This window comes from Clupea harengus, chromosome 16, assembly GCF_900700415.2.
Source record: "Clupea harengus chromosome 16, Ch_v2.0.2, whole genome shotgun sequence".
NCBI classification, from domain to species: Eukaryota; Metazoa; Chordata; class Actinopteri; order Clupeiformes; family Clupeidae; genus Clupea; species Clupea harengus.
In genome coordinates this window covers 23,735,983-23,756,265 of record NC_045167.1, presented here as the reverse complement: position 1 = coordinate 23,756,265, position 20,283 = coordinate 23,735,983, and the positions used below count along the sequence as shown (strand labels likewise).

At 43.7% G+C, this 20,283-nt stretch overlaps 2 protein-coding genes across 5 annotated transcripts in view; one reads left to right on the top strand and one right to left on the bottom strand.

Moving 5' to 3' along the window:
* Positions 1 to 6,972, bottom strand: part of rerg (RAS-like, estrogen-regulated, growth inhibitor) — a 33,120-nt gene extending 26,148 nt beyond the window's left edge. Inside the window, exons 1-2 of one of the 2 annotated variants that reach the window (XM_031582442.2) lie at positions 6,730 to 6,972; positions 2,760 to 2,943 (exon numbers count right to left, since the gene is read on the bottom strand). In XM_031582442.2, coding sequence (XP_031438302.1) covers positions 2,760 to 2,820 — 61 coding nt within the window. In that variant the 5' untranslated portion in view covers positions 2,821 to 2,943; positions 6,730 to 6,972. The remainder of the gene's footprint in view (positions 1 to 2,759; positions 2,944 to 6,729) is intronic. The other variant, XM_012838250.3, reaches the window with a different exon arrangement.
* A 3,407-nt stretch (positions 6,973 to 10,379) lies between these two features.
* Positions 10,380 to 20,283, top strand: part of ptpro (protein tyrosine phosphatase receptor type O) — a 57,288-nt gene continuing 47,384 nt past the window's right edge. For all 3 annotated transcript variants that reach the window (XM_042710117.1, XM_031582409.2, XM_031582408.2), the window contains exon 1: positions 10,380 to 10,832. In XM_042710117.1, the coding sequence (XP_042566051.1) occupies positions 10,701 to 10,832 (132 nt within the window). In that variant the 5' untranslated portion in view covers positions 10,380 to 10,700. The remainder of the gene's footprint in view (positions 10,833 to 20,283) is intronic.

Below are 20,283 nucleotides of genomic sequence, written 5' to 3'. Positions count from 1 at the left end.
TAAAATAAACATTCGTACTCCTGGGAACAAACAACACCTAGGACCTCTGTGTTGGTGGGACTGGTTGTTCTACCAGTTGAGCTTCAGAACTGTTACACAGTCTAGGGGGGGATTTACACGATCTAGTGTCACCTGTTCAGTTAAACCTTACATTAACACCAGTACGTGTGATTGTTACCTACTGCCTTATCTCTACTGTGCACATTGACTTGCACATGTGCATGAAATGCGCTATATAAATAAAATTGCCTTGCCTTGCCTGTGATTGGATCATGTAACATGCAAAAAAAATTATTTTGCAAACACATTGTACAGACTACATTTATACCTGTCTGAGATGACAATAAGGGTTACATGCACTTCGGTGGTTGTTGCAGGACATGGCATGGGTGATCATGTATTGGTCCTGCAACAGCTATTATCCTCTGGCTGTGTGTATGTGTGTGTGTGTGTGTGTGTGTGTGTGTGTGTGTGTGTGTGTGTGTGTGTGTGCGTGCACGTGTGCGATGGTCTGTGTTAGAGAGTGCACACTCTATATAAACACACACACACACATTCTGCAGCCTAATTTTAAAATGATCAGGGGGTGATGATGTCTGAAAACACTTTTTTTTTCTGACAAGGGCCAATCTAGATGGAAACCCTCTCTGATTCACACCCTCAGGTCAAGGCTACGCTACATTGCCTACTGGGCCATCAACAACTCCCGACCACAATCAGACTCACACTCTCAACCTTGCTTGATGTCGACACCCCCTTAAGAACTTGTCTTTGATTTTTGCAAATCTGAAGTAGGCTACCTCAAGCAAAATGACCCGTTGTTTGCAATCTCATAAATGGTCTGACCCTCTCCTAACCACAAGTCATTCCCTGCAAATTAAACAAAGAATGACAAATGATTGTGAGTTGCACGGTTTCCCTGATTTCTATTCAGTATCTATTTTAAAAAGCAGCACAAGTACATCAGGAAATGAGCAATGACTACTCTCAGTCCCACAACATCCTTAGCTTGTGGCGCAATTATATCATGTTTCTGTGTTCGATTCTTGTTATATAGTCCAGAACTAACAAGAGAGCGCTAACTCTTTCTACTTCATGTCATAACACTCTGAAGTGCTATAAAATATGATTTGGCCGCGTTCCTGCGTCCCCTTGCCTGAGGCCTCAACAGCCGCTCATCACTGGTTGGTAGCCGAACCGTATGGAACTCCTTTGATTATTTATAGCGCCCGAGCTCAACAAAAGTGAGACCAGGGTTTGGGGACAAAGGACGAAAAGGAGAGAAAGAAGAAAAAAAACACACTTGTTTGCGCTCAGCGCCAAGGCAACGCGGTGTCTCTGCAGCGGCAGCTTACATTTGTGCCGACAAATTATGCCACTTCATTTCAGTCGCCGCCGGCGGCCGGTAACTCTCTTCATCGCACTCATTTTCCACGAGTGATAAAACAGAGCAAATAAGGCAGGAAGAGCGGACGACAAGGGGGGGAAACAGTCGCTTGACAAATGAAGTGTTTGCACTCGTTATAACCTGCGCGCCTCGTCGTTTCCCACTCACAGATGGGATTGCGAGGGAGAAAATGTGGCTGTATTTATGCTGGCGTGGGTGCCAGCACCAGAAAAGAGACGGTGACGCACGGCACAGTTTTCAGGCAACATACACGTACATCTGTTTCATAAAACATGTGTTAACACTGACACTGGTGAGATCCAATCCTCGCTAAACAAGACGTGAGACATATTTTCAATGAGATAAGAAGACCTACATGTTTCAATTACAGATGTGGCAAATGGCCAAAGCTTCTCTGGATTTATTTCCTAAGACACGTGTGATGATTTATGTTACTATGCACAAAAATGCAAAACAGCAGCTCAGACACACACACACCACACACACACACACACACACACACGGACATATGGATCTCACATGCATTGCTCGCTTGGGGATCTAGCCTTTGGGATTTCGACACAGAAAATAAACCTCACAACTCCCACGTTCTGCTACTCTGCCACATTGCGAGGACAATAATGAGGGAATGTGTGAAGGAAACTGTAGACAAACACCACTGTGAAAACTGGCCAACAAGTTACGAGAAAGCAAGTAATGACTGTTGTACTGTATGTACACTAGGTGTGAATCTGAGGAACTTAATGACCTGTGACTTAATGATTGACATTGATATGACAACCATTTTCACACACCCCTCGTGCTTGGCACATGACAGTGTTGTCATTTCAGAGTCACACACCTTTCATCTACAGTGTTTGACATCTTTATCAAATGTGTATGCTTTGTTTTGTCACACGCTCTCCATGTGTCCATATCAGTGGATGGCCAGAGATATAAATCCATTCTGACACATATACACACCCGAAAGGCAAAGCCATATACCAGAATAATAGCCAATGACTGAATGGAAATGTGTGGGCTGATTGGACTGATGTGCACATAGGAACGCAGCTGGTTAGGGTGATGTCCAGGCCCACGTGTTATTATTTGAAAGGACTCATTTTTTTTAAATGTGTGTGTTGTACTCGAAGGTGTCTAATTGATTTGATGGATGGATTGATAGCTGGATGAATGAGTGTGGATTGTTGAACAGATGGACAAATGCTTACACCAAAATGATGAATGGCCACATCTACCAGCACATAGATAAGAGAGAGTGACAAAGGACAGGTACATACATGGCTTTATAGATAGGTGAATAAACAAATGAACGAATGAATGAATCCTGAGGATTAGACAGTGGCCTCACCTGATTTCCCCACGCCGGCTCGGCCGAACACGGCCAGCTTAACGTCCGGGCTCTTCGCCATGGCAGCCAGAACACCAAACGAGCAAATCACAGATCTGATTTGTCCCCACCCTCGGCAGCACAGCGGCAACAGCAGCCTGGCCTCAACAGCTCATCCTGGATTCCGCTTACGGGTGCAGGGCTGCTGGAAACACACACACACACACACACACACACACACGAAAAACAGCAGGTTATATGTCATCATTAAGGTTGTCACACACACACACAGAGAAAAACATATACGAAAAACATATAACGCAAATAATTTCCTTTTCCCAGGCCGGAGCCCCAGTGCTTCTCGCTAGTGGTGGAGCTCCCTGGTGCATCAGAAATCCCCACCAGACAATAATTAAATGTTTTTCCCTGCAGGCACCCCGTGTGTGAGAGAGATTTGTTATCGTTTGCTGTGAGGAATGGCTGTGTCTACCTGTCAAGGAGAGGCCACAAATTGATTCAGGGGTGTCCTTGGAAAAGTCACTAAGACACATCGAGAAAACGCACATGAAATATTCAACACGTTCAAACACGTCCAAACTTACACAAAGAAACCAATTAACTGCAGGGTAATTGCTCTCGGCCAAGCACTGGAAAGTGACGGTGAGGTCTAACAGTATCTGTGGGTTTTCATATCTCATTGGGGACTCAGAGGCTTAGAGGAAGCAGGGACCCTGGGTCCATGACAGCCTCCCACCTGCGAGTGCCTAATGACGATCCTGCAAGAAGAGCATTCAGCGTTGCCAATGGCGATGGAAGCATTAGAGATGTGACTCACACACTCTTATCCCTAGTGGCTGGCTGTTAGTGGAAATCAGTACCATATGTGTGTGTGCGTTTCTGTGTGTGTGTGTGTGTGTGTGCGCGCGTGTCTGTATCTGTGTGGGTGTGTGTGAGAGAGAGAGGGACAGACAGAGGGAGACAGACTGTGCCTGTGTGTTTGAGTGGGTGGGCCCTCTGTTGAATTACGCATTAATAAATAAGGAGCATATCGCTGTCGCTGTGCTTTAAACAAACCACCACCTCAGAGCTAATCAGTTTTGGCATGACCAGCCAATTTGAGGTGGGTGGCAAATGACGCCAGCCACGTTCCCATCAGGGCCTCGTAACTTCTGATTACCGGCACATTCCGGATGAAAATAAGGAAAGTATTCAAGCAAGCACTAAACGAATGAGAGCACAGTAAGCGGAAGGAGTGTGTATGTGTTTGTTTGTGTGTGTGTGTGTGTGTTTGTGTGTGTGTGTGTGTGTGTGTGTGTGTGTGTGTGTGTGTGTATGTGTGTGTGTTTGTTTGTGTGTGTGTAGGGGGAACTATATTTGCTACTTCACAAGACGCCTTTAAAAGATGCTGCGTCACTGTGTGAGTACTATCAGCGCATCAAAGAAATCAAACAAATTTTGCTCACAGAAATCTAGAAGGATGAAAATTCGTATTGATATTTATCCACTTGGTTGTGGGTGCAGGAATAAGGAGTGTTCATCGCATTGAAAGAGCGCACAGAACTTGACACAGAGGAGAGTCATCTATTCAATTCAACTCAAAGCAATTTTCCTGGCGCCGTCCAAAGTCATTTCATTTCACCCCTTTTCTTGCAAAGTGGGCACTGTGGATAACCTGATGTATCGCCTGGATAGACACACTCTCTTTGTCTCTCACTCGCACACACATTTGCACACTAACACACAAAAACACTCACTTGCACACAGGCACACACACACACACACACAGAGACACACACACACACACCTCCAGTCTTTGTTTGCCTCCTCTCGATTGACTAAAAAGAGCTCACCACAGTTTCCTCAGCCTCCCACCATGTATAACAGAAAACCTTGACGCCTTTGTTCAGCGCCAGAATTGCCCATCTCTCCAGTGCTCTCGATGCCATCTCACCCGGAATCCACATGTCTATCAGCGAGCTGTGGGTGGAACTGCGTATGCCTCTCCAAGGATTCTTATGTGCCACGAGGGCCCTGCAGACGATTCCCGGCTGCCAACCACCCCCCTGCCAGTCTCAAGTGGCGCATGAACACTTCAGCCCCTCGGAGCCTCAGAAGCCTGCCCATGCCTCTCATGTCCCTAAGTGCTCCCCATCTTCCAGCAGTCCTGCTTGACAGGATAATGTAGATGTATAGATAGATTGCAGGCCACTTAAGGAAGCTTTGAGAACACCCTGACCTTCACCGGGATTCCGTGATTGAGTCATATATAACAACCAACTTTCAAAACATGCATCAGTGCACGCTTGTAAATCGCATTCATCTCTGCTGCGTGTTGTTTGGATGGTGGAGGGCACCCAGGGTTACAGACCAGAGCTGCTGGACCACACATGCATAATCACACACACATAAACTTCACCGATTCACCACAAGCCCTTATCTGTGCCCAGATTGTTCCAAGTCAGCTTGGCGTCTCCAACTGGGTTTCTGCCCTGTGGATATAGACAGCAGTGGCAGATGGATGGCTTTTATTTACCAAAGTGATGGATTGAGTTAAGTGCCTGGTAAGTGCACTGGAAAGAGGCAGTGAAAATTGAACAAATTGGGTGAACAGGGAAGACGCAGCCAAATATTCTTTCAACTGTTTGTGCTCACGATGTTTGTCCACCGTTTATAACCACTCACTGGCGACTCAAATTATTCACAGCGGACCTTCTATGCAAATAGAAAACCAAAATATTCTGAGAAATTGTGACCATATAATGGAAATCATTCAGTTTTTTTGTAAAAGCTACTAAAGGAGTCCGTTAATGGCAGTTACATTTGAGCACAGTGGAAACGATGGCAATGTCTGATGTGTAGATATAAGAGTCTGTTTGCAAGAGGTTGTAACCTAGTCGTCAAAGCAGAGGGAGGTGCGGTGGTTGAACAATTACAAGCCTTCGAGTCCCGAGCGCAGGGTGGAGACCCAACGCCGCATGCTAAAATAGTGACGGTTAAAAAAAGTCCAAGTTTTTAATGGTTTGTCTAAAGAAGAACTGCAACCTCTCTGTAGTACCATTTATGTAGCCTACACATGCCGTAAGTCTGCAAATCAGGTGACTCCATGGAAAACTATATCTGAGCTGCTCTCTCGGTTTACATATCAGTGTTTAAAGAATGTACTTCAACGTCGAAAAGGTTTTTATGCCGTCATTTAATCGTTCGCTAACTTCTGCACGGTTTATACTGGACATTAAGACATACTTGATTGCAGTCTTCCCCGTGGAAGATCAGGTCTGTTACATCAAAGCGTTCAGCCTGACTCGAAATGCTGACTTGAATTCAGATCAGGACCAACGTATAACTCCAGTAGGCCGATATTTAGACGGAGTTGAGAACTGGCACGACACGGCATAGCATGACGGTTTACCAGTCACCGTAACTCGTGGTAGACAACACAAATCAAATTAAGTATGAGTCATTATAAATTGATAGGAAAACAATATTTTACTTCTGTTTCAGACAAACATTCATTGAGTACGCTAGCCTTTAGGCTGAAGACGATAATGAAATAATCAGTGACATGCTGATTTGTGCCATAGTCCCATAGAGTAGCCTATTCATGCAACAAAATTCTCTACAGAATATGCTACCACTTTAAAAGTAGCCTACAGTTGGTACTTTTGCAGTATTTTGAGGGTGTAGCATACCACTCTGACATGATAGCCACAAACTCTTCGCATCTGCTCCACATTACAGCAGTTATAGTCACCTTGTGCCAAAACGATGTCACTGACCTATTGACGTGAATCCTTGTGTGTAACAATAGAAAACAGGCAGAGTAACACATGAAAACGTGTACAAGAATCCCATTTCTTGTGTCATGTCAGTTGAAGTGAGCGGCCATATAATACAATAATTTTCTTTTCTGAAATACCGGTATATTTTCATAAATGAACGATGTTGATCAACTAAACAATAGCCAAACACAATCCATAGAACATCAACTCACCAAACGGCTGGTCGATCCAAGTTCACAAATGACCACGTTTGGATCCTAAACTAAACTATAAACCTCATTAATTGTTTAGCAGGTTGACCTTCCAGATGCGCCAGAAGCACCTTTGCCTACTGTCCGATCAAAACAGCCCAAGTAGTCACACACGCTCTCAGTGGATCTTGCCGAGTATGGTCTGCCACAATATACGGACCGGAGTTGCACTGTAGAGCTTTTAAAGGCGGATGCTGGTGGAGAGGACACAGACCAGACGCACTGCATGCCGTTGCAGCAGAAGTCACCAAAGGGTAACTGGGGCCCTCTGTCGTCAATTACAGGAGATGCATGCAAAACATGTAAAATAATGTAAAACAAAAAATACACTGTAATACAGTGACACTCACTGATTCCTAAACAGACATTGACATATTAAAGCCTTGTACAAACGACCAATAAGCTTGCAAGTGTCGCCATTATTTCACCGATTCTGTCTTTGCATTTATTTTTTTCATTAGAGAGAGAGATACAGGTAAGAACTAAATTCTAATGGTGTAATAGCCATTTGGATCAGCCACTTGAGATAATGGCTATTCGTCTGGTTGATTAAAGTTGATCATACTTTTAGTGTGAGCAACTTCTTTTTCTTAAATTAATTCTACTGGTCAATGGACTGTTTGTAGTAGGCTACTTGGTAAAAATCCCTTTGTGCATGCAATGTTACAATACTCCACTGTGTGGCAGTGTACTCCATCTAATATGATTCGTGTTGCCAATATGTTGAGAAAACGCTCTGACTACTGATCCTACATTTTTAGACCAATTGGTCTATCAATCACTTCGTGCATTCTGGCTACAGTGACATTTGTGAACCCCAAAGTTATCCTAATATCAAGATAGTTATTAACGTGGACCTGTGCTTTACAATACGCTATACCAAATAAACTACATCTAAATATGTGAGGAAAATAGCTACTTGAATTTGTGTCCTGCACCTCTCAAAAAGTATCTTTAAATATCTTTGAATATATGAGATACATCGCTACATCAAACTTCTGTGAAATAAATTTGTGATATGATGTGCCCCCTAGTAATCATAAACAGCGAATTATAGTAATTATACTGTAGTTATATCAAATGTTCCGTGCCATAGCCTGCTACACGTAGCCCGCTTTGAGCATAACAACTCAAGACGAATACACACTAGGACCTACATTATTTTGATTTCACCATGTCCTGATCTTCAGAGGTGAAAACATAATTTTCCACTTTATCAATGTATTTTGCATGAAAACGGACACATTTCTACCACCTCATCTTCCCTCTGCTCTCTCTCTCTCTCTCTCTCTTGCTCTCTCTGTCTCTCTCTCTCTCTCTCTCTCTCTCTCTCTCTCTCTCTGAGGTCCACTCACTGACATAGTGTTTCAGCTTCTCCCAGGGAAGCCCTTTGTCCACATTCCATCAGACTGGTGATGCAGAGGGCCATCCCTGACAGCCAATGGCAGGCCAGCTTTCATCCGTAGAAGGTGACATCTTGCCTATGATTGGCTGGCCAGGACAAATCGTCTCTGTTGCTGGTAGGGGGTATGAAGCCGGCTCCTGTCTCTCTGGGCTCAGGCTTGTCCAGTGTGAGTGGAGTGGAGCGGACCATGATGTCGTCCCCATGAATGAGATCTGCGTGATGGATCCGAAAGAGGATCATAAAACAAGGCTTAGGCTTATGGCCACGCACAAGCAGAACTAGGTCTTTGTTTCGTGTAATTAAATTAATTAACATGACCCCTGTCTTGTTTACCTTGCCATGTTAGAAGTGAATGTTGATTGTGATCTAGGTATCGTGGGGTAGAACCAAAACTGGCCTCTTGAATTTTTTGCTTTGTGAAGTGAAATATCCAGATGAGGGTCAGCACAATTACACCTGCCTTTTTTGACTGAGAGACAAAGGCTATGTTCAATAACACTAGTGTGCTATGGGAAGATAAAATATGTTATTTATGTTATTTCAACACAACCTGAACTCAGATTGACACCAGAAAAAAATGCATTGTTCTCATCATTAATATGAGTTAATATCCATGAATTTCAGTATTTCTATCACTGGATAGCTCTGTCTGCTGAGAACATGCGTGGTACCGCCTTTTGATTAAAGTTATGTCATATGGGGGATTTCTCGTTCACAATGAAAATAAGCAGCTTAATCTGTCTTTGTCTCCGTGTTTGCAAGTACTGTTCCTGCAAGGGTGATCACTGTCACGACTCTCAAAGAAGTGTTAACAAAATTTCACAAAATTACTATGACCTATACACCAGAGCTGTGGCTCTGTGTGTGTGTGTGTGTGTGTGTGTGTGTTTGTGGGATGAGAGAGAAATTGTATGTGTGTGATGCTCTGAAGCTCCTTTCCACTTTGAACTGACATCTATGTTGATGCATCAGAGCTTGCAGAACGCACGCTATTCATCATCGCTACTTATAGTAACACATTTGTGTTCTGAACTCTACTGAGGATTGAACAAAGTTATTTGGAATCTTCTCGACATTAACTGAACGTAACATGGGCCTTCAACGACAAGCCTGACAAAAAGGCGTCGTCCATGTGCAGTATAAACTGACTACTGGACAGTTGATGGACAGAGGGCTGAAAAAACAGACTGTCTGTCTGAAAGCCGGCCAATCTAGTTCCTGCCCAGGCACATTTGTATGCTGACTCTATCGCACTACGGAGGCCTAAAAGATGTGCTGATGTACTGCAAACAGTTACCAAAGTAGATTGATTGTTTTCTCCTCTGTACGTCGCTTTGGATAAAAGCGTCTGCTAAATGACTAAATGTAAATGTAAGGAGCCATTCCTACAGAAGTTCTCAGGTAGCAGCAATTCTTTGTATCTTATTGTTAAAATATTCTCTGAGACAATGATTAAAAACAAACAAAAAAAAGACGGGGTCATAGAAAGTTCCATATAATGCCATGGTGACAATCCCTGATTCTCCAAATCCCAAACCCAGATGTTTTGCACCAATTGTGGCCTAGAGGAGTCTTGATCTGAAAGTGTTGTGCTCCACAAAATAGGCGGTAATCATTGAACAGATTAAACTTCATCCACGCTTTCTCTGTTTATTTTGTTCGCCCATGGGAAACAAACAAAGACGTATAATCCCTAATGGCTCTCAGAGTAGCCTAGGCATTTTCATAACCCCAATCCAAACCAAGTAGCCCATGCCATTAGTCTAATCCTTCCTGGCCATATGGAAAAGTTCTGTTGTGTTAAGATCAGGGGATTTGAAATACATTTCCCATGGGATTTAGGCAATCCATAGACTATGTGAAGTGTTTTTGTGTTTGTGTTGTTTTTGATGGTTGTTGTTGATGTTGTTCCAATAGCCTATAGCACTGCAGCTCGTGAACAAAGACACATTTATCTTATGACAAATCAACAATTCTAGATGTAGGCTACACAAAGTTTAAAAAAATGAACTGTCTTGGAATGTTATGACACTGAATATGACCATATATAGACCATATTTTGGATGTTTAAACATAATCTTGTTAGCACACCATACAGTCAGAAATTCGTATCACTGCATGCCAGCGGCACCAGGAAAGGTTGAGATTCCCCGCCGCTCGGCCGTCCAATGACTGGCTCCTCTGTCCTCGCCTCCCCGGGCTAACAGGGCGGGGCGTTGAAGCAGCCTCAGCTTTCATGCATGTGTGTACACTCGTTCCGACAACGACGGGCAATGTCGCCGTCTCGCCATCTATCTCACAGACCGGTCGCGGATGCTAAAAGCTCAAACGTCTCTCTCAACTGATGGCCTATACCCGAACTCCCTGACACCGGCACTTCGCCAGGGAAACACGGGCATCTGTGAACTGATAGGTGAAGCAAAAGGGGGAGATTGTAGAGACCATTGTGCGCCTGGGGTCGGTCGGGGGAGAGAGAGCGAAAGAAGCGCCAGCGGTCTGATGCTGCAGAAAATTCGCCATTGTTTGGATGAGCAAGCCAGCGATAGCGTTTAGAAGCAAAGCAAACTCTTCTTCTCCATCCTCTGAGTTGCAAGCGGTTTATATGTCAACAATGGCTTCATCACTGACCTATGCGATATATCTTCTTTTGAGCATCCAGGTAGGTCCACTATCCTATTTGGAAAGCCTTCTAACATGTCTGTAGGGAGATCATAGGTTCTGTGTGTCTGGCCGATTAGACGGTGCATGACGATTTGTGTCTAGACTTTGCAGAATATAGCTGAAACAACCGCAAAATTATTTGTTGAATGACAAAGAGGCAAGTGACATCTCTCTTGGAAGATTTTGAATGTATTGTCTCCATGTGGATAACACGCTGGCATGCAAAGTCGCTTTCGCTGCTGCTGAGTATTTCTCATGGCAAAATTGGGTCATTCGGCTGAGCGTATCTGTCGTGATTCCACTGCTGTTGTCATCACTAGGTATGGGATGCTTTCATGCATGAAAAAGAAAGACAAGCATTTTCTTTCTACAAGATGTACAATTTTGGCCTGTCATATTTAGAACTTAGTCGTTTTTCTTCAAGAACCTGAAGTAGGCTAACGTTAATTGCCACCTGCCTGTGCTGTAGATTCCATCAAACTAGAAACGTCAGACAATGGGCCTAGTGCGTTCATCATATTTATGTCCTCCACAACTTATCAATTTCGGCCACACTATAAAAGTGTGCACGCAATCAACGCAAATGAAATTATGTCATAAAATGCCCATTAAGTATATCTATGAAGGATAAAATTGTGTACACCCGTCACTAAAGGAAAGGTAAATCCGGGCATTTATCCTGAAAAGCTTAAGCAAGAGCAAACCAACCCAAAACCTTCCTCTTTTACTCAAAATTGAGCATGTTATGTGTTTAATATTCAGTTGAACAGGCCGTATTCCTCAATTCACTCAAGCCAACAATTTTTGTTGTGTCCGGAGGAATGCAAAACTTGCTAAGTAAAACATTTTTTTTTACCCTTTCTACCGATTAGTCCACACTGTTAATATGCCTATAGCTAGTGTTAGTTAATCTCATAAAGTCCTGTAGATAACAGGTATTCAACGCTGTTGTGTTATTACAGTATTTTATTAACATTTTATTACACAGCAGTAACGTTTTTTGAAAACAAGAAGTACGGCTTAAGTTAGTAGTCCTCAGTGTTTGTAGGATGTATTTCTTCATGTGTTGTTTCGAAACCAGAGTTTGCAATGGGAAGTGTCCACAAACTACCAAAGGTCAACACATCTGCATGCAACTAAACTGCAGTAAGATAGATACCTAGTAAGATGCATGCCATTTTGATTTGGTGTTGCAGTATAAGTTTACTAGAGGACTGTAGGGGATATATTGAGAAATATGAATTATGAATGTCGTTAATGGCATGAATGCCAATGAAAAGATGACATTTAAAAAAAAAAGTAGAAAATAAACTTATGACCAAAACTGTGATAATGACTCTTGGTTAGAAATGAAGCTAAATCCTACAAGCTATCAGCAGCAAGTTACAGGTTAGCCAGGAACTTGACATAATTAAATTATCTGCTGTGAAGATTGATTGCCTGCTTAATATGCTTTGGGGGGGGTGGTAGAGAGAGGATATTGGGCAGATGGAACCTGCTTTTCTCTATCCAAACAAGCAGCACTTCCTCTACCCACATCCCCCCTCGCTGAGGTGACATCACCACTTAGAGCTCTGCAGTCACACCTGAGCCTGGTAACCATAGTGATGGAAGCAGCTAGAATGACTGTAGCTCTGACAGTTGGATATCCACCTAAGCTTTCACATCCGAGAGTGAGAATGTGCTACATGAGTCATTCCCCTCCCCCAAAACTTTCCTTCTATTTTTATTATTCCCTTATATATCATCAGCATCATTCATTATGATGGTTTTCAGTGGCGTTGTCTGTTTATGTGCTAGTTGTGTTTACAGTCTGTATTTTCATTAATAGCCTTTATTCAGTTAGCTTTTCTCATTTGCTGTAACAGTAAGCATTAAGCTAATGCTAACCCATATAGGTTTTACGCTAAAAGAAACCATCTAACTCAAAGGTGGATTCCTTTTCCATTTGTTGACTGGCATTTTGATGAACTGATAAAGATATAACCTAATTGGTTGAATCTCCATCTACCAATACCTACCAACAATAACATCTATTTTTCTTCTTTTTTTTCAAAGACTTAAAAAAAAATGTAAGATCCTGAATTGAGGGTACTAGTGTGGCAACAGCATTTATTAGGGATAGCTCAGCCTATTTACTGGTATTGACTGTCAACACACTATCATTATCAGTGACATGAAAATGATAACGGTCCTGACGACAGGTGCAGCAGATGCAGGTATTATTGAAAAAAGGCATGTCAGAGAAAGCTGACATCCCCTGTCTTCAGCTCTTTCATGATAGAGAAAGGTTTGCACTGGTGTTGCGTTATTAGAGCCGTGCGGTGGCCTAGTTGCCCCGAGTTGCGTAATTGTCAAGAGCGGGTAGTTCTGTCCAGATGTCACTTGATCTGGTTGAAACTCACCAGCTGTGGAGCATGACAATGCTGACTGTATTCAGGTCCACTACGAGTCTCAGTAGTAGCTCCATGCTGTTTAAACATCGTCTTTTCTGCGGGAGCTGTACAGTAACAGCCAAACTTGCTGCTTCCCAGAGGCAGGTTTGCAACCCTCATTATGCTAGTCTGTCTTTGCAGACTCACGCTGAAAGGTATTTTAGCAGGTTAAGGCTGCAGTATGCAATATTTTATTCAGACTCCTTAACCAAAATGTCTACACATTTTGATATCATTAAAATAGAACGTAAATGTTCTCTTGGGTTCTGTAATCCACAACTGAACATTTCTACACAGTTTGGATGTGGGCCGATTAGGAAACCACTACAGGGAGGGGCATTGCTGACTTCCAATTATTGAAAGGAGTGGGAGGACTCCTACAGTGATATAGTCTGGCAAAGTGAATCTGTATTCCTTATTGCTTCCTAAAACTAAGCAGTCAGATGTGTGCGCATGGAACAGTACAATGAGTTCAAAGCTCTTATATGAAATGCGTTTTTTGATAAGACCTGTAGAATATCCACAAATTTAGTTTCACTTTCTCTAATGTTGCGAGAGATGGCATGTGGTTTTGGCAGAGGTCTGCCTTCTCTCTGAGTGTTCTTTTAGTTCCTTCATGAAACGGTTCTTGTCCCTTAATATGTTGATACTGTTGAGCTGAAAGTTTAAGGAGTTAAAAATAAAGAATTAAAAAGACCTGGCATGTCTGGCTTACCTGTTAATGTTGCCATTATGTGCAGTCATGAGAATTTGTTACAATCAAGCGAGACGGCCACTTATACACACATATGACATACCTATTCACACATATGACATACCTTATACACACATATGACACAGTTACACGTTTACATGTTTTATTTAGTGGTCAGTCGTCCAGAATGTTCCAATGATGTGATGCACTTGCTAAATGTTATGTATATGCTCAGGACAGAGGTCTAATGTTGTGGTGCACTTCTTGCACTTCTACTAGTGCTTAACTTGCACTTACACTAGTTACATTCTTACACTTTCTCTTTTTCATATGTAAAATAGTATTTATTGTTATACTAGGTCTCAATTGCTCGTAGCTGAATTGTTCTCTCCATTGTACGTCGCTTTGGATAAAAGCGTCTGCTAAATGACTAAATGTAAATGTTGTGGGAGAAAAAAAAACGTGTGTACTGTGGACACGGATCCTTTTCAAGGGCGATAGAAAAAAGTGAGTTTCAAAATACGGATACGGTGTAGACAAGACCACAGGCCAAGCCACCAGCTACATGAGGATGGCAGCACTCTCAGATAAGGGAGGAAAGAAGCTGTTATGATGGTTATGGTGGTGATGGGTTCAACACCGCGGTACACTTCTTGGTACTGCGGTATGGCGGTGATGCGATTATTGTTGCATTTTTTGCATTGCAGCCCTTTTTGGCTCATGGGCATCAAGGGGTCTAAATAATGTTGTATCCGTACCATTTTAGATGGGATAAATCCTTTAAGAAATTCAATGAGATCTTCCAGTTTGGTAGCGTATGATACCTAAGAGACAGGAGATTAAGAATGATTGGTTTAAGAAGGATCTGGGCACCAGGTTGTTTCAGCCCTTAGTTCTACAGATGGTGGTTAGAAGCTGCTGAACCAACATCTGAAGTTTATATACCTGTAGCTAGTTGCACAGGATATGTATGGCACCTTCAAGCACCCCCCCCCCCCCCACACACACACACACACACACACAGACACACACACACACACACACACCTACCCACACAATCCATGCCTCCCACAGCCCATGCCACACCGGGGACTCATCCTCTGAGAGATTAGCAGAGAAGCCCGGCCATGTCCGGCCAAGACTGGTGACAATGGGTGTGGAAATGGGCACAGGGACAGCTTTTTTTCTACGGCTTAAAATATTACGACGCAGCAGACCCCCTCCTTCATTTATTGGAGTCGGCCGCTCAACTGCAGTGGCTTTTCTTATTGTTCTCATTATTTCAGGCGAACCGAATCTCATTTTCGACAGGCATTTCCTCCTCAATTCATCCTCTGATAGCATCTTTGTAATAAGGTTATATAATGAATGGTCCCTCTATTTTTGGCCGGCACATATATATTGCTAATGTGCCTCCGAGTGCCACATAATATAGATTCTGCCGTTACAAGCAGAAATGACTGATCATTTTTAATCTCCACCCTCCATAGAAGACAGGACTCCATTAACTTCAGTAGAATGAAGAGCTTTGTCTTTCGAAGGATTCAAAGGAGAAGATGAAGATTTGTTGAAGGAAACATCTGGCACATTGATAATGCAGATTATATATAGATTATGTGTGGGGTATGCAGACATTACCTAATTAGAGGTATATCTAACTAACTGTTGCATCCTTCCATAAGCCTTAGGAGATAATAAGTATGAGATATCTTGTCATAACCAACAACCTATGCCCTGGATGATGATGATGATGATGAAGAAGAAGATGAGGTTGATGATTGGATATGTAGTTATTGTCATGAAAATGATATGTTAATGTGTAATGTCATGAGACTCAGATCATTAAGCACATTGTGCTCAGCCACAGTTCAGTGTCAATACACTAATTGTTATGAATGTTTGAAGGCATTAAGAATGCTGTGGTCACGAAGAATTTCCTGTCCCTGGTGGAGTCTTGTGTGTGTTTTTCATTTGACATCAGTGCACCATGCTATGTAAAAATAGATCTGGTCCCTTTATCTTAAATCCCCATTCAGGCCTGTCACATTATCCATTAAGCGCCGGCTCGTCGTGGCGGTTTAGGCTAATAAGGATCTGATTAGCTTTTTATCTGCGCTCATTAGCTAACGGCACCACCCCTGCAGGCTGGGCCTGAAACATCTCAGCTCAGAGCGAGCGAAAAAAGTGCACCAAAGATGGCCTACCCAGTAACCTAGCCTCCTGTACCCATTCCCTTTGAACTTGTTCTCCCTCTCTGAACCAGCATTTGAAGCGTGTGTGCATATTTCAAAGGGTGGGGGGGGGGGGGGGGGGATGAAGATGTGTAATGAGACATTTGAGTTGATGATGAAGCCTGTGCTGCAGAGAAGATCAAATAACGTGAATATCATGAATTACCCATCCCCTTTACCCATGTATTTTTTTCCAGCGCTGTTATGGTTCAACTTATTTTGTTTGATATGTATGTAGCGGTCAAGAAATCAGTTGATTTATGGGCGTAAGCATGAGAAGTGGCTTTATGGGTGAAGATCGAGTTGATAAACATTTGCAGAGATCATTTGTAGCTTTGAGTGCACCATTTATTCATGTTAATCTCCTATTTTGGTCAGGCAGGGAATCCCTGGCTGGCTTGTCTGGCTTCGAATGCAGTTAGGTTTGGCCAGAGAACACTTACCTTTTTCTTGTACAAAGAGTCAGCCTGCATCTTCAAGTATCATCGCCAACCTTTCAGCGATATCAAAATGGAAGAACCAAAAACGACTTGAATGGACCAGTTCCATCTCAGGTTTGGGCTGGAGATCACAGAGATCAGAGAAGAGTGCATGGATAAGAGGTCTGTGTCTTCCGTAATGGGACTCCAGGAAAGGAAAAAGCCCCTGCACTATTTCTATTTCCTCTGACTCCGGTACTTATTGCCTCTCTTTTCTGCCCACTCAGATGCCACATGGGTGAAATTGTGTGATTGCACTGGGTGCGAGCATGTCTCACTTTAACAGCATAGCGATCATGGATTTTGAGTATAAATGGTGGAGTATTTGTATTATATGTTTTGGGTTGGTTTGGTGTTGGTAAATTTCAGTGCAGTGTGGACAATGATGTACTTTGATAGACACGGCCTCATCATATCTGTGTGTTGTTTTGCAAACGTTATAGTTGCACAATTCAATGTTGGACCTGGAAAAGAGAAAATCTTTTTTTATTTGACACTACACAATGTGACAGCGAGGTAAAAGATTTTGCACAGACTGTGATGGTATTGTGATTAGATGCACCAGTGCTCGAGATATCAGTGCACAAAGCAATTTGTCACGGACCCGTCCCTTGCCCCTTACCCATCTTGCAGAAGGGTAGCATCCATTTAGCTGGTCTTGGCCCGTCTGGCCACATTACCCCACAGTCGCCCTGATGGGTCCTGGCAAATGCAGCACAAATTTTGAGCACAGAGCTTTCAGAAACTGGTGGTGTGTGGGGGATGGGGGGGTGCTTTTTGGATTTCCTATTATTTATTTCCAACTCCCCATCTCCATGTTTTAGTGGCGTAGCAAACAAGGTTCGTTAAATGGATAAACAGGCCTCATAGCCCAGCGGCCTTGACAGACAAGGCAGGGCAGTGGCATAGGGGACCCATTCAGCACCAAGACCTCTGCAGGCTCCAAATGAATTGATTCGGGCTGATAAGCAACTTACTGAACCACAGAGGGTTATTGTCAACGGATGTGATATCCGTTATGTAACGTCTAATTGCCCTAGTATTGGTTTTTCGACAAGTCTCCACAGCCCAGGAGTCGCAGGCCCGTACAGACCTAGTTTCTTTGACACAAAAAAAACCTCATGCGCTGTAGTTACAGACACCCCAGGAGGAACAAGGCGACGCATTATGTCAACATCTCATTGTAAAGTCCTCTGGATCTCGGCAGGTGTTCCCTTGAGTGTGTGGCTGCTAGCCTCGCTCCAAGTGTTGTAAAGACGTTGTTGTATTTTTCTAACCACCCCTCCTCCCTCCTGCTGCCTCTCTCTGCCTGCCCCACGGGGGGGGGCTTAGCAGCACAGATGTGTACGAGGGCGGCAAACAGCACACAACATCTTTTCTTTTCGCATCTGACAGTGGAGGCTCCGCAGGCAGGCAATTTAGGCGCCTAAGAGCCCCAGGACCCCCACACAAATGTGTGGATGGTTCACATGTGTGTGTCTGGGTGTCTATCGTGTGTGAGTTTGTGTGTGTGTGTGTGTGTGGGGGGGGGGGGTGTGTGTTTGTGTGTGTGTGTGTGTGTGTGTGCATTTTCGGAGACACCTGATGACAGTGTAGGCGTCACCTCTCACTCCCAAAGAAGAAGACTGTCGAGAAAATGAAGGAAAAAAAAAACCTGCTGACTGAGTCTGTTGTCAATCACGGCATTCTCCTCGAGACGCCCATCGATTTGGCCAATGGCGCCCTGTCAAGGGCAGGAAGTGGGCTTTTCTATAGTCCAGTGGGCTTTACTATAGGCCAAACAGATTTATGAGATGCCTCCTGTCCTGTCCTCTCCTCCCTGTTCAGGCTGGGAGTGTTAATTGAATCCGAGAGGGAGGAGGGAGTGATGAGTTTGCAAAAGGAGCTATTGTTGTTTCTCCCATTCACTTTGGCAGCGGGCGTCCGGGCGTCCCACAGTGAAGGCTTATTGTAGGTTTTTTTTTTCAGTGTTGTGTGTATGTATGTGTGTGTGTGTGTGTATGTGGGTATGTGTGTGTGTGTGTGTGAGTGAGTGTGTGTGTTAAGTTGTAGGGGGGTTGGGAGTAGGTTGTTTGCCTGGCCCAGTCCAACTGTCAACACACAGAGCGTTGCACATTCCTCTGTGTTTTCTTTTAATTATGCGCCACAGGGTCTTCTGCCTAGCATCAGCAAAACTTCCTCTCGTGCAATTAGACTATCTCATAGGCAGGCACCCAATTTCGGTGCCTGAGCCTCTGACAGCATGTCCCCCTTTAATTGTGAAGTGGCAGCCGTGTCTTAATTACACGCGTTGTGTTTTTGTTGTTTCTGTACACAAGGCAGCGGAAGGCCATGGTGTGTTTTTTTGTTATTTTTTGTGGATTGGAGGGAAAAAAATTGCAGGTGATGGGTCGTGTTGTTTGCTTTGGCTTCTCTGGTCCTAGTCAATCATCGCACACTACACAAACACCCACACACACACACACACACACACACACAGAGACACACACACACACACACACACACACAGACACACACACACACAGACACAGACACACACGCACAGACACAGACACACACACACACACACACACACACACACACAGACACACACAGACACACACATACACACACACACAGAGACACACACACACACACACACACACACACACACACACACACACACACAGACACACACACACACACAGACACAGACACACACGCACAGACACAGACACACACAAACACCCACACCCACACACACACACACACACACACACACACACACACACAGAGACACACACACACACACACACACACACACACACAGAGACACACACACACACACACACACACACACAGACACACACACACACACACACACACACACAGAGACACACACACAGAGACACACACACACACACACACACAAACACCCACACACACACACACACACACACACACACACAGAGACACACACACACACACACACACACACAGACACACACAGACACACACATACACCCCACTTGCCCCACAGTATGTGGAGGTTTTCTGTCTTCGCCAAAAAGCAGACTGTGGAAAAATGGATAATGTGTCAGTTCATGGATGTAGAATGCCTTTTGATGTGGTGTCTTTTAGCTGTGTCTGTGGTTCTTTAAGTGCTTTACCAAAAGATGTTGTTTTCTTTTTCTGTATCTGATAGTTGAAATGCATTGGATTCTGTATTGTGCTGTGTATGCTTTGATTCACTCTGATGCCAGTTGCAGTGTTAGTTGGATGTATCACATCAAGACACTGGCATCCTCCTGTGTTGGTTGAGATTTCTCAGCTTTGAGTTCTTTGCTGTGGTGCCAACTGGCATGGTTGCCTGGCGATGAATAATTCTACAAGAAAACCATGGCGATCGCGCAGAAAGCCGTAGCGCTTCATGCATGCTATCTGTGCGAGAAACTGCAAACCATGTCACCGAGACAAAAGTGGCACAGTGGCCCTAGATAGACACGGTCATGAATGAGCAAAGCCACAAAGATTTGAAAGTATTTATGTAGCGGTAGCTGCGGTAGCTGCTGTGGTCTGCTTCCGTGATAGTGTTTTTCAGTGTTGTATGTAGCCCACTCGCTGTCTTGTT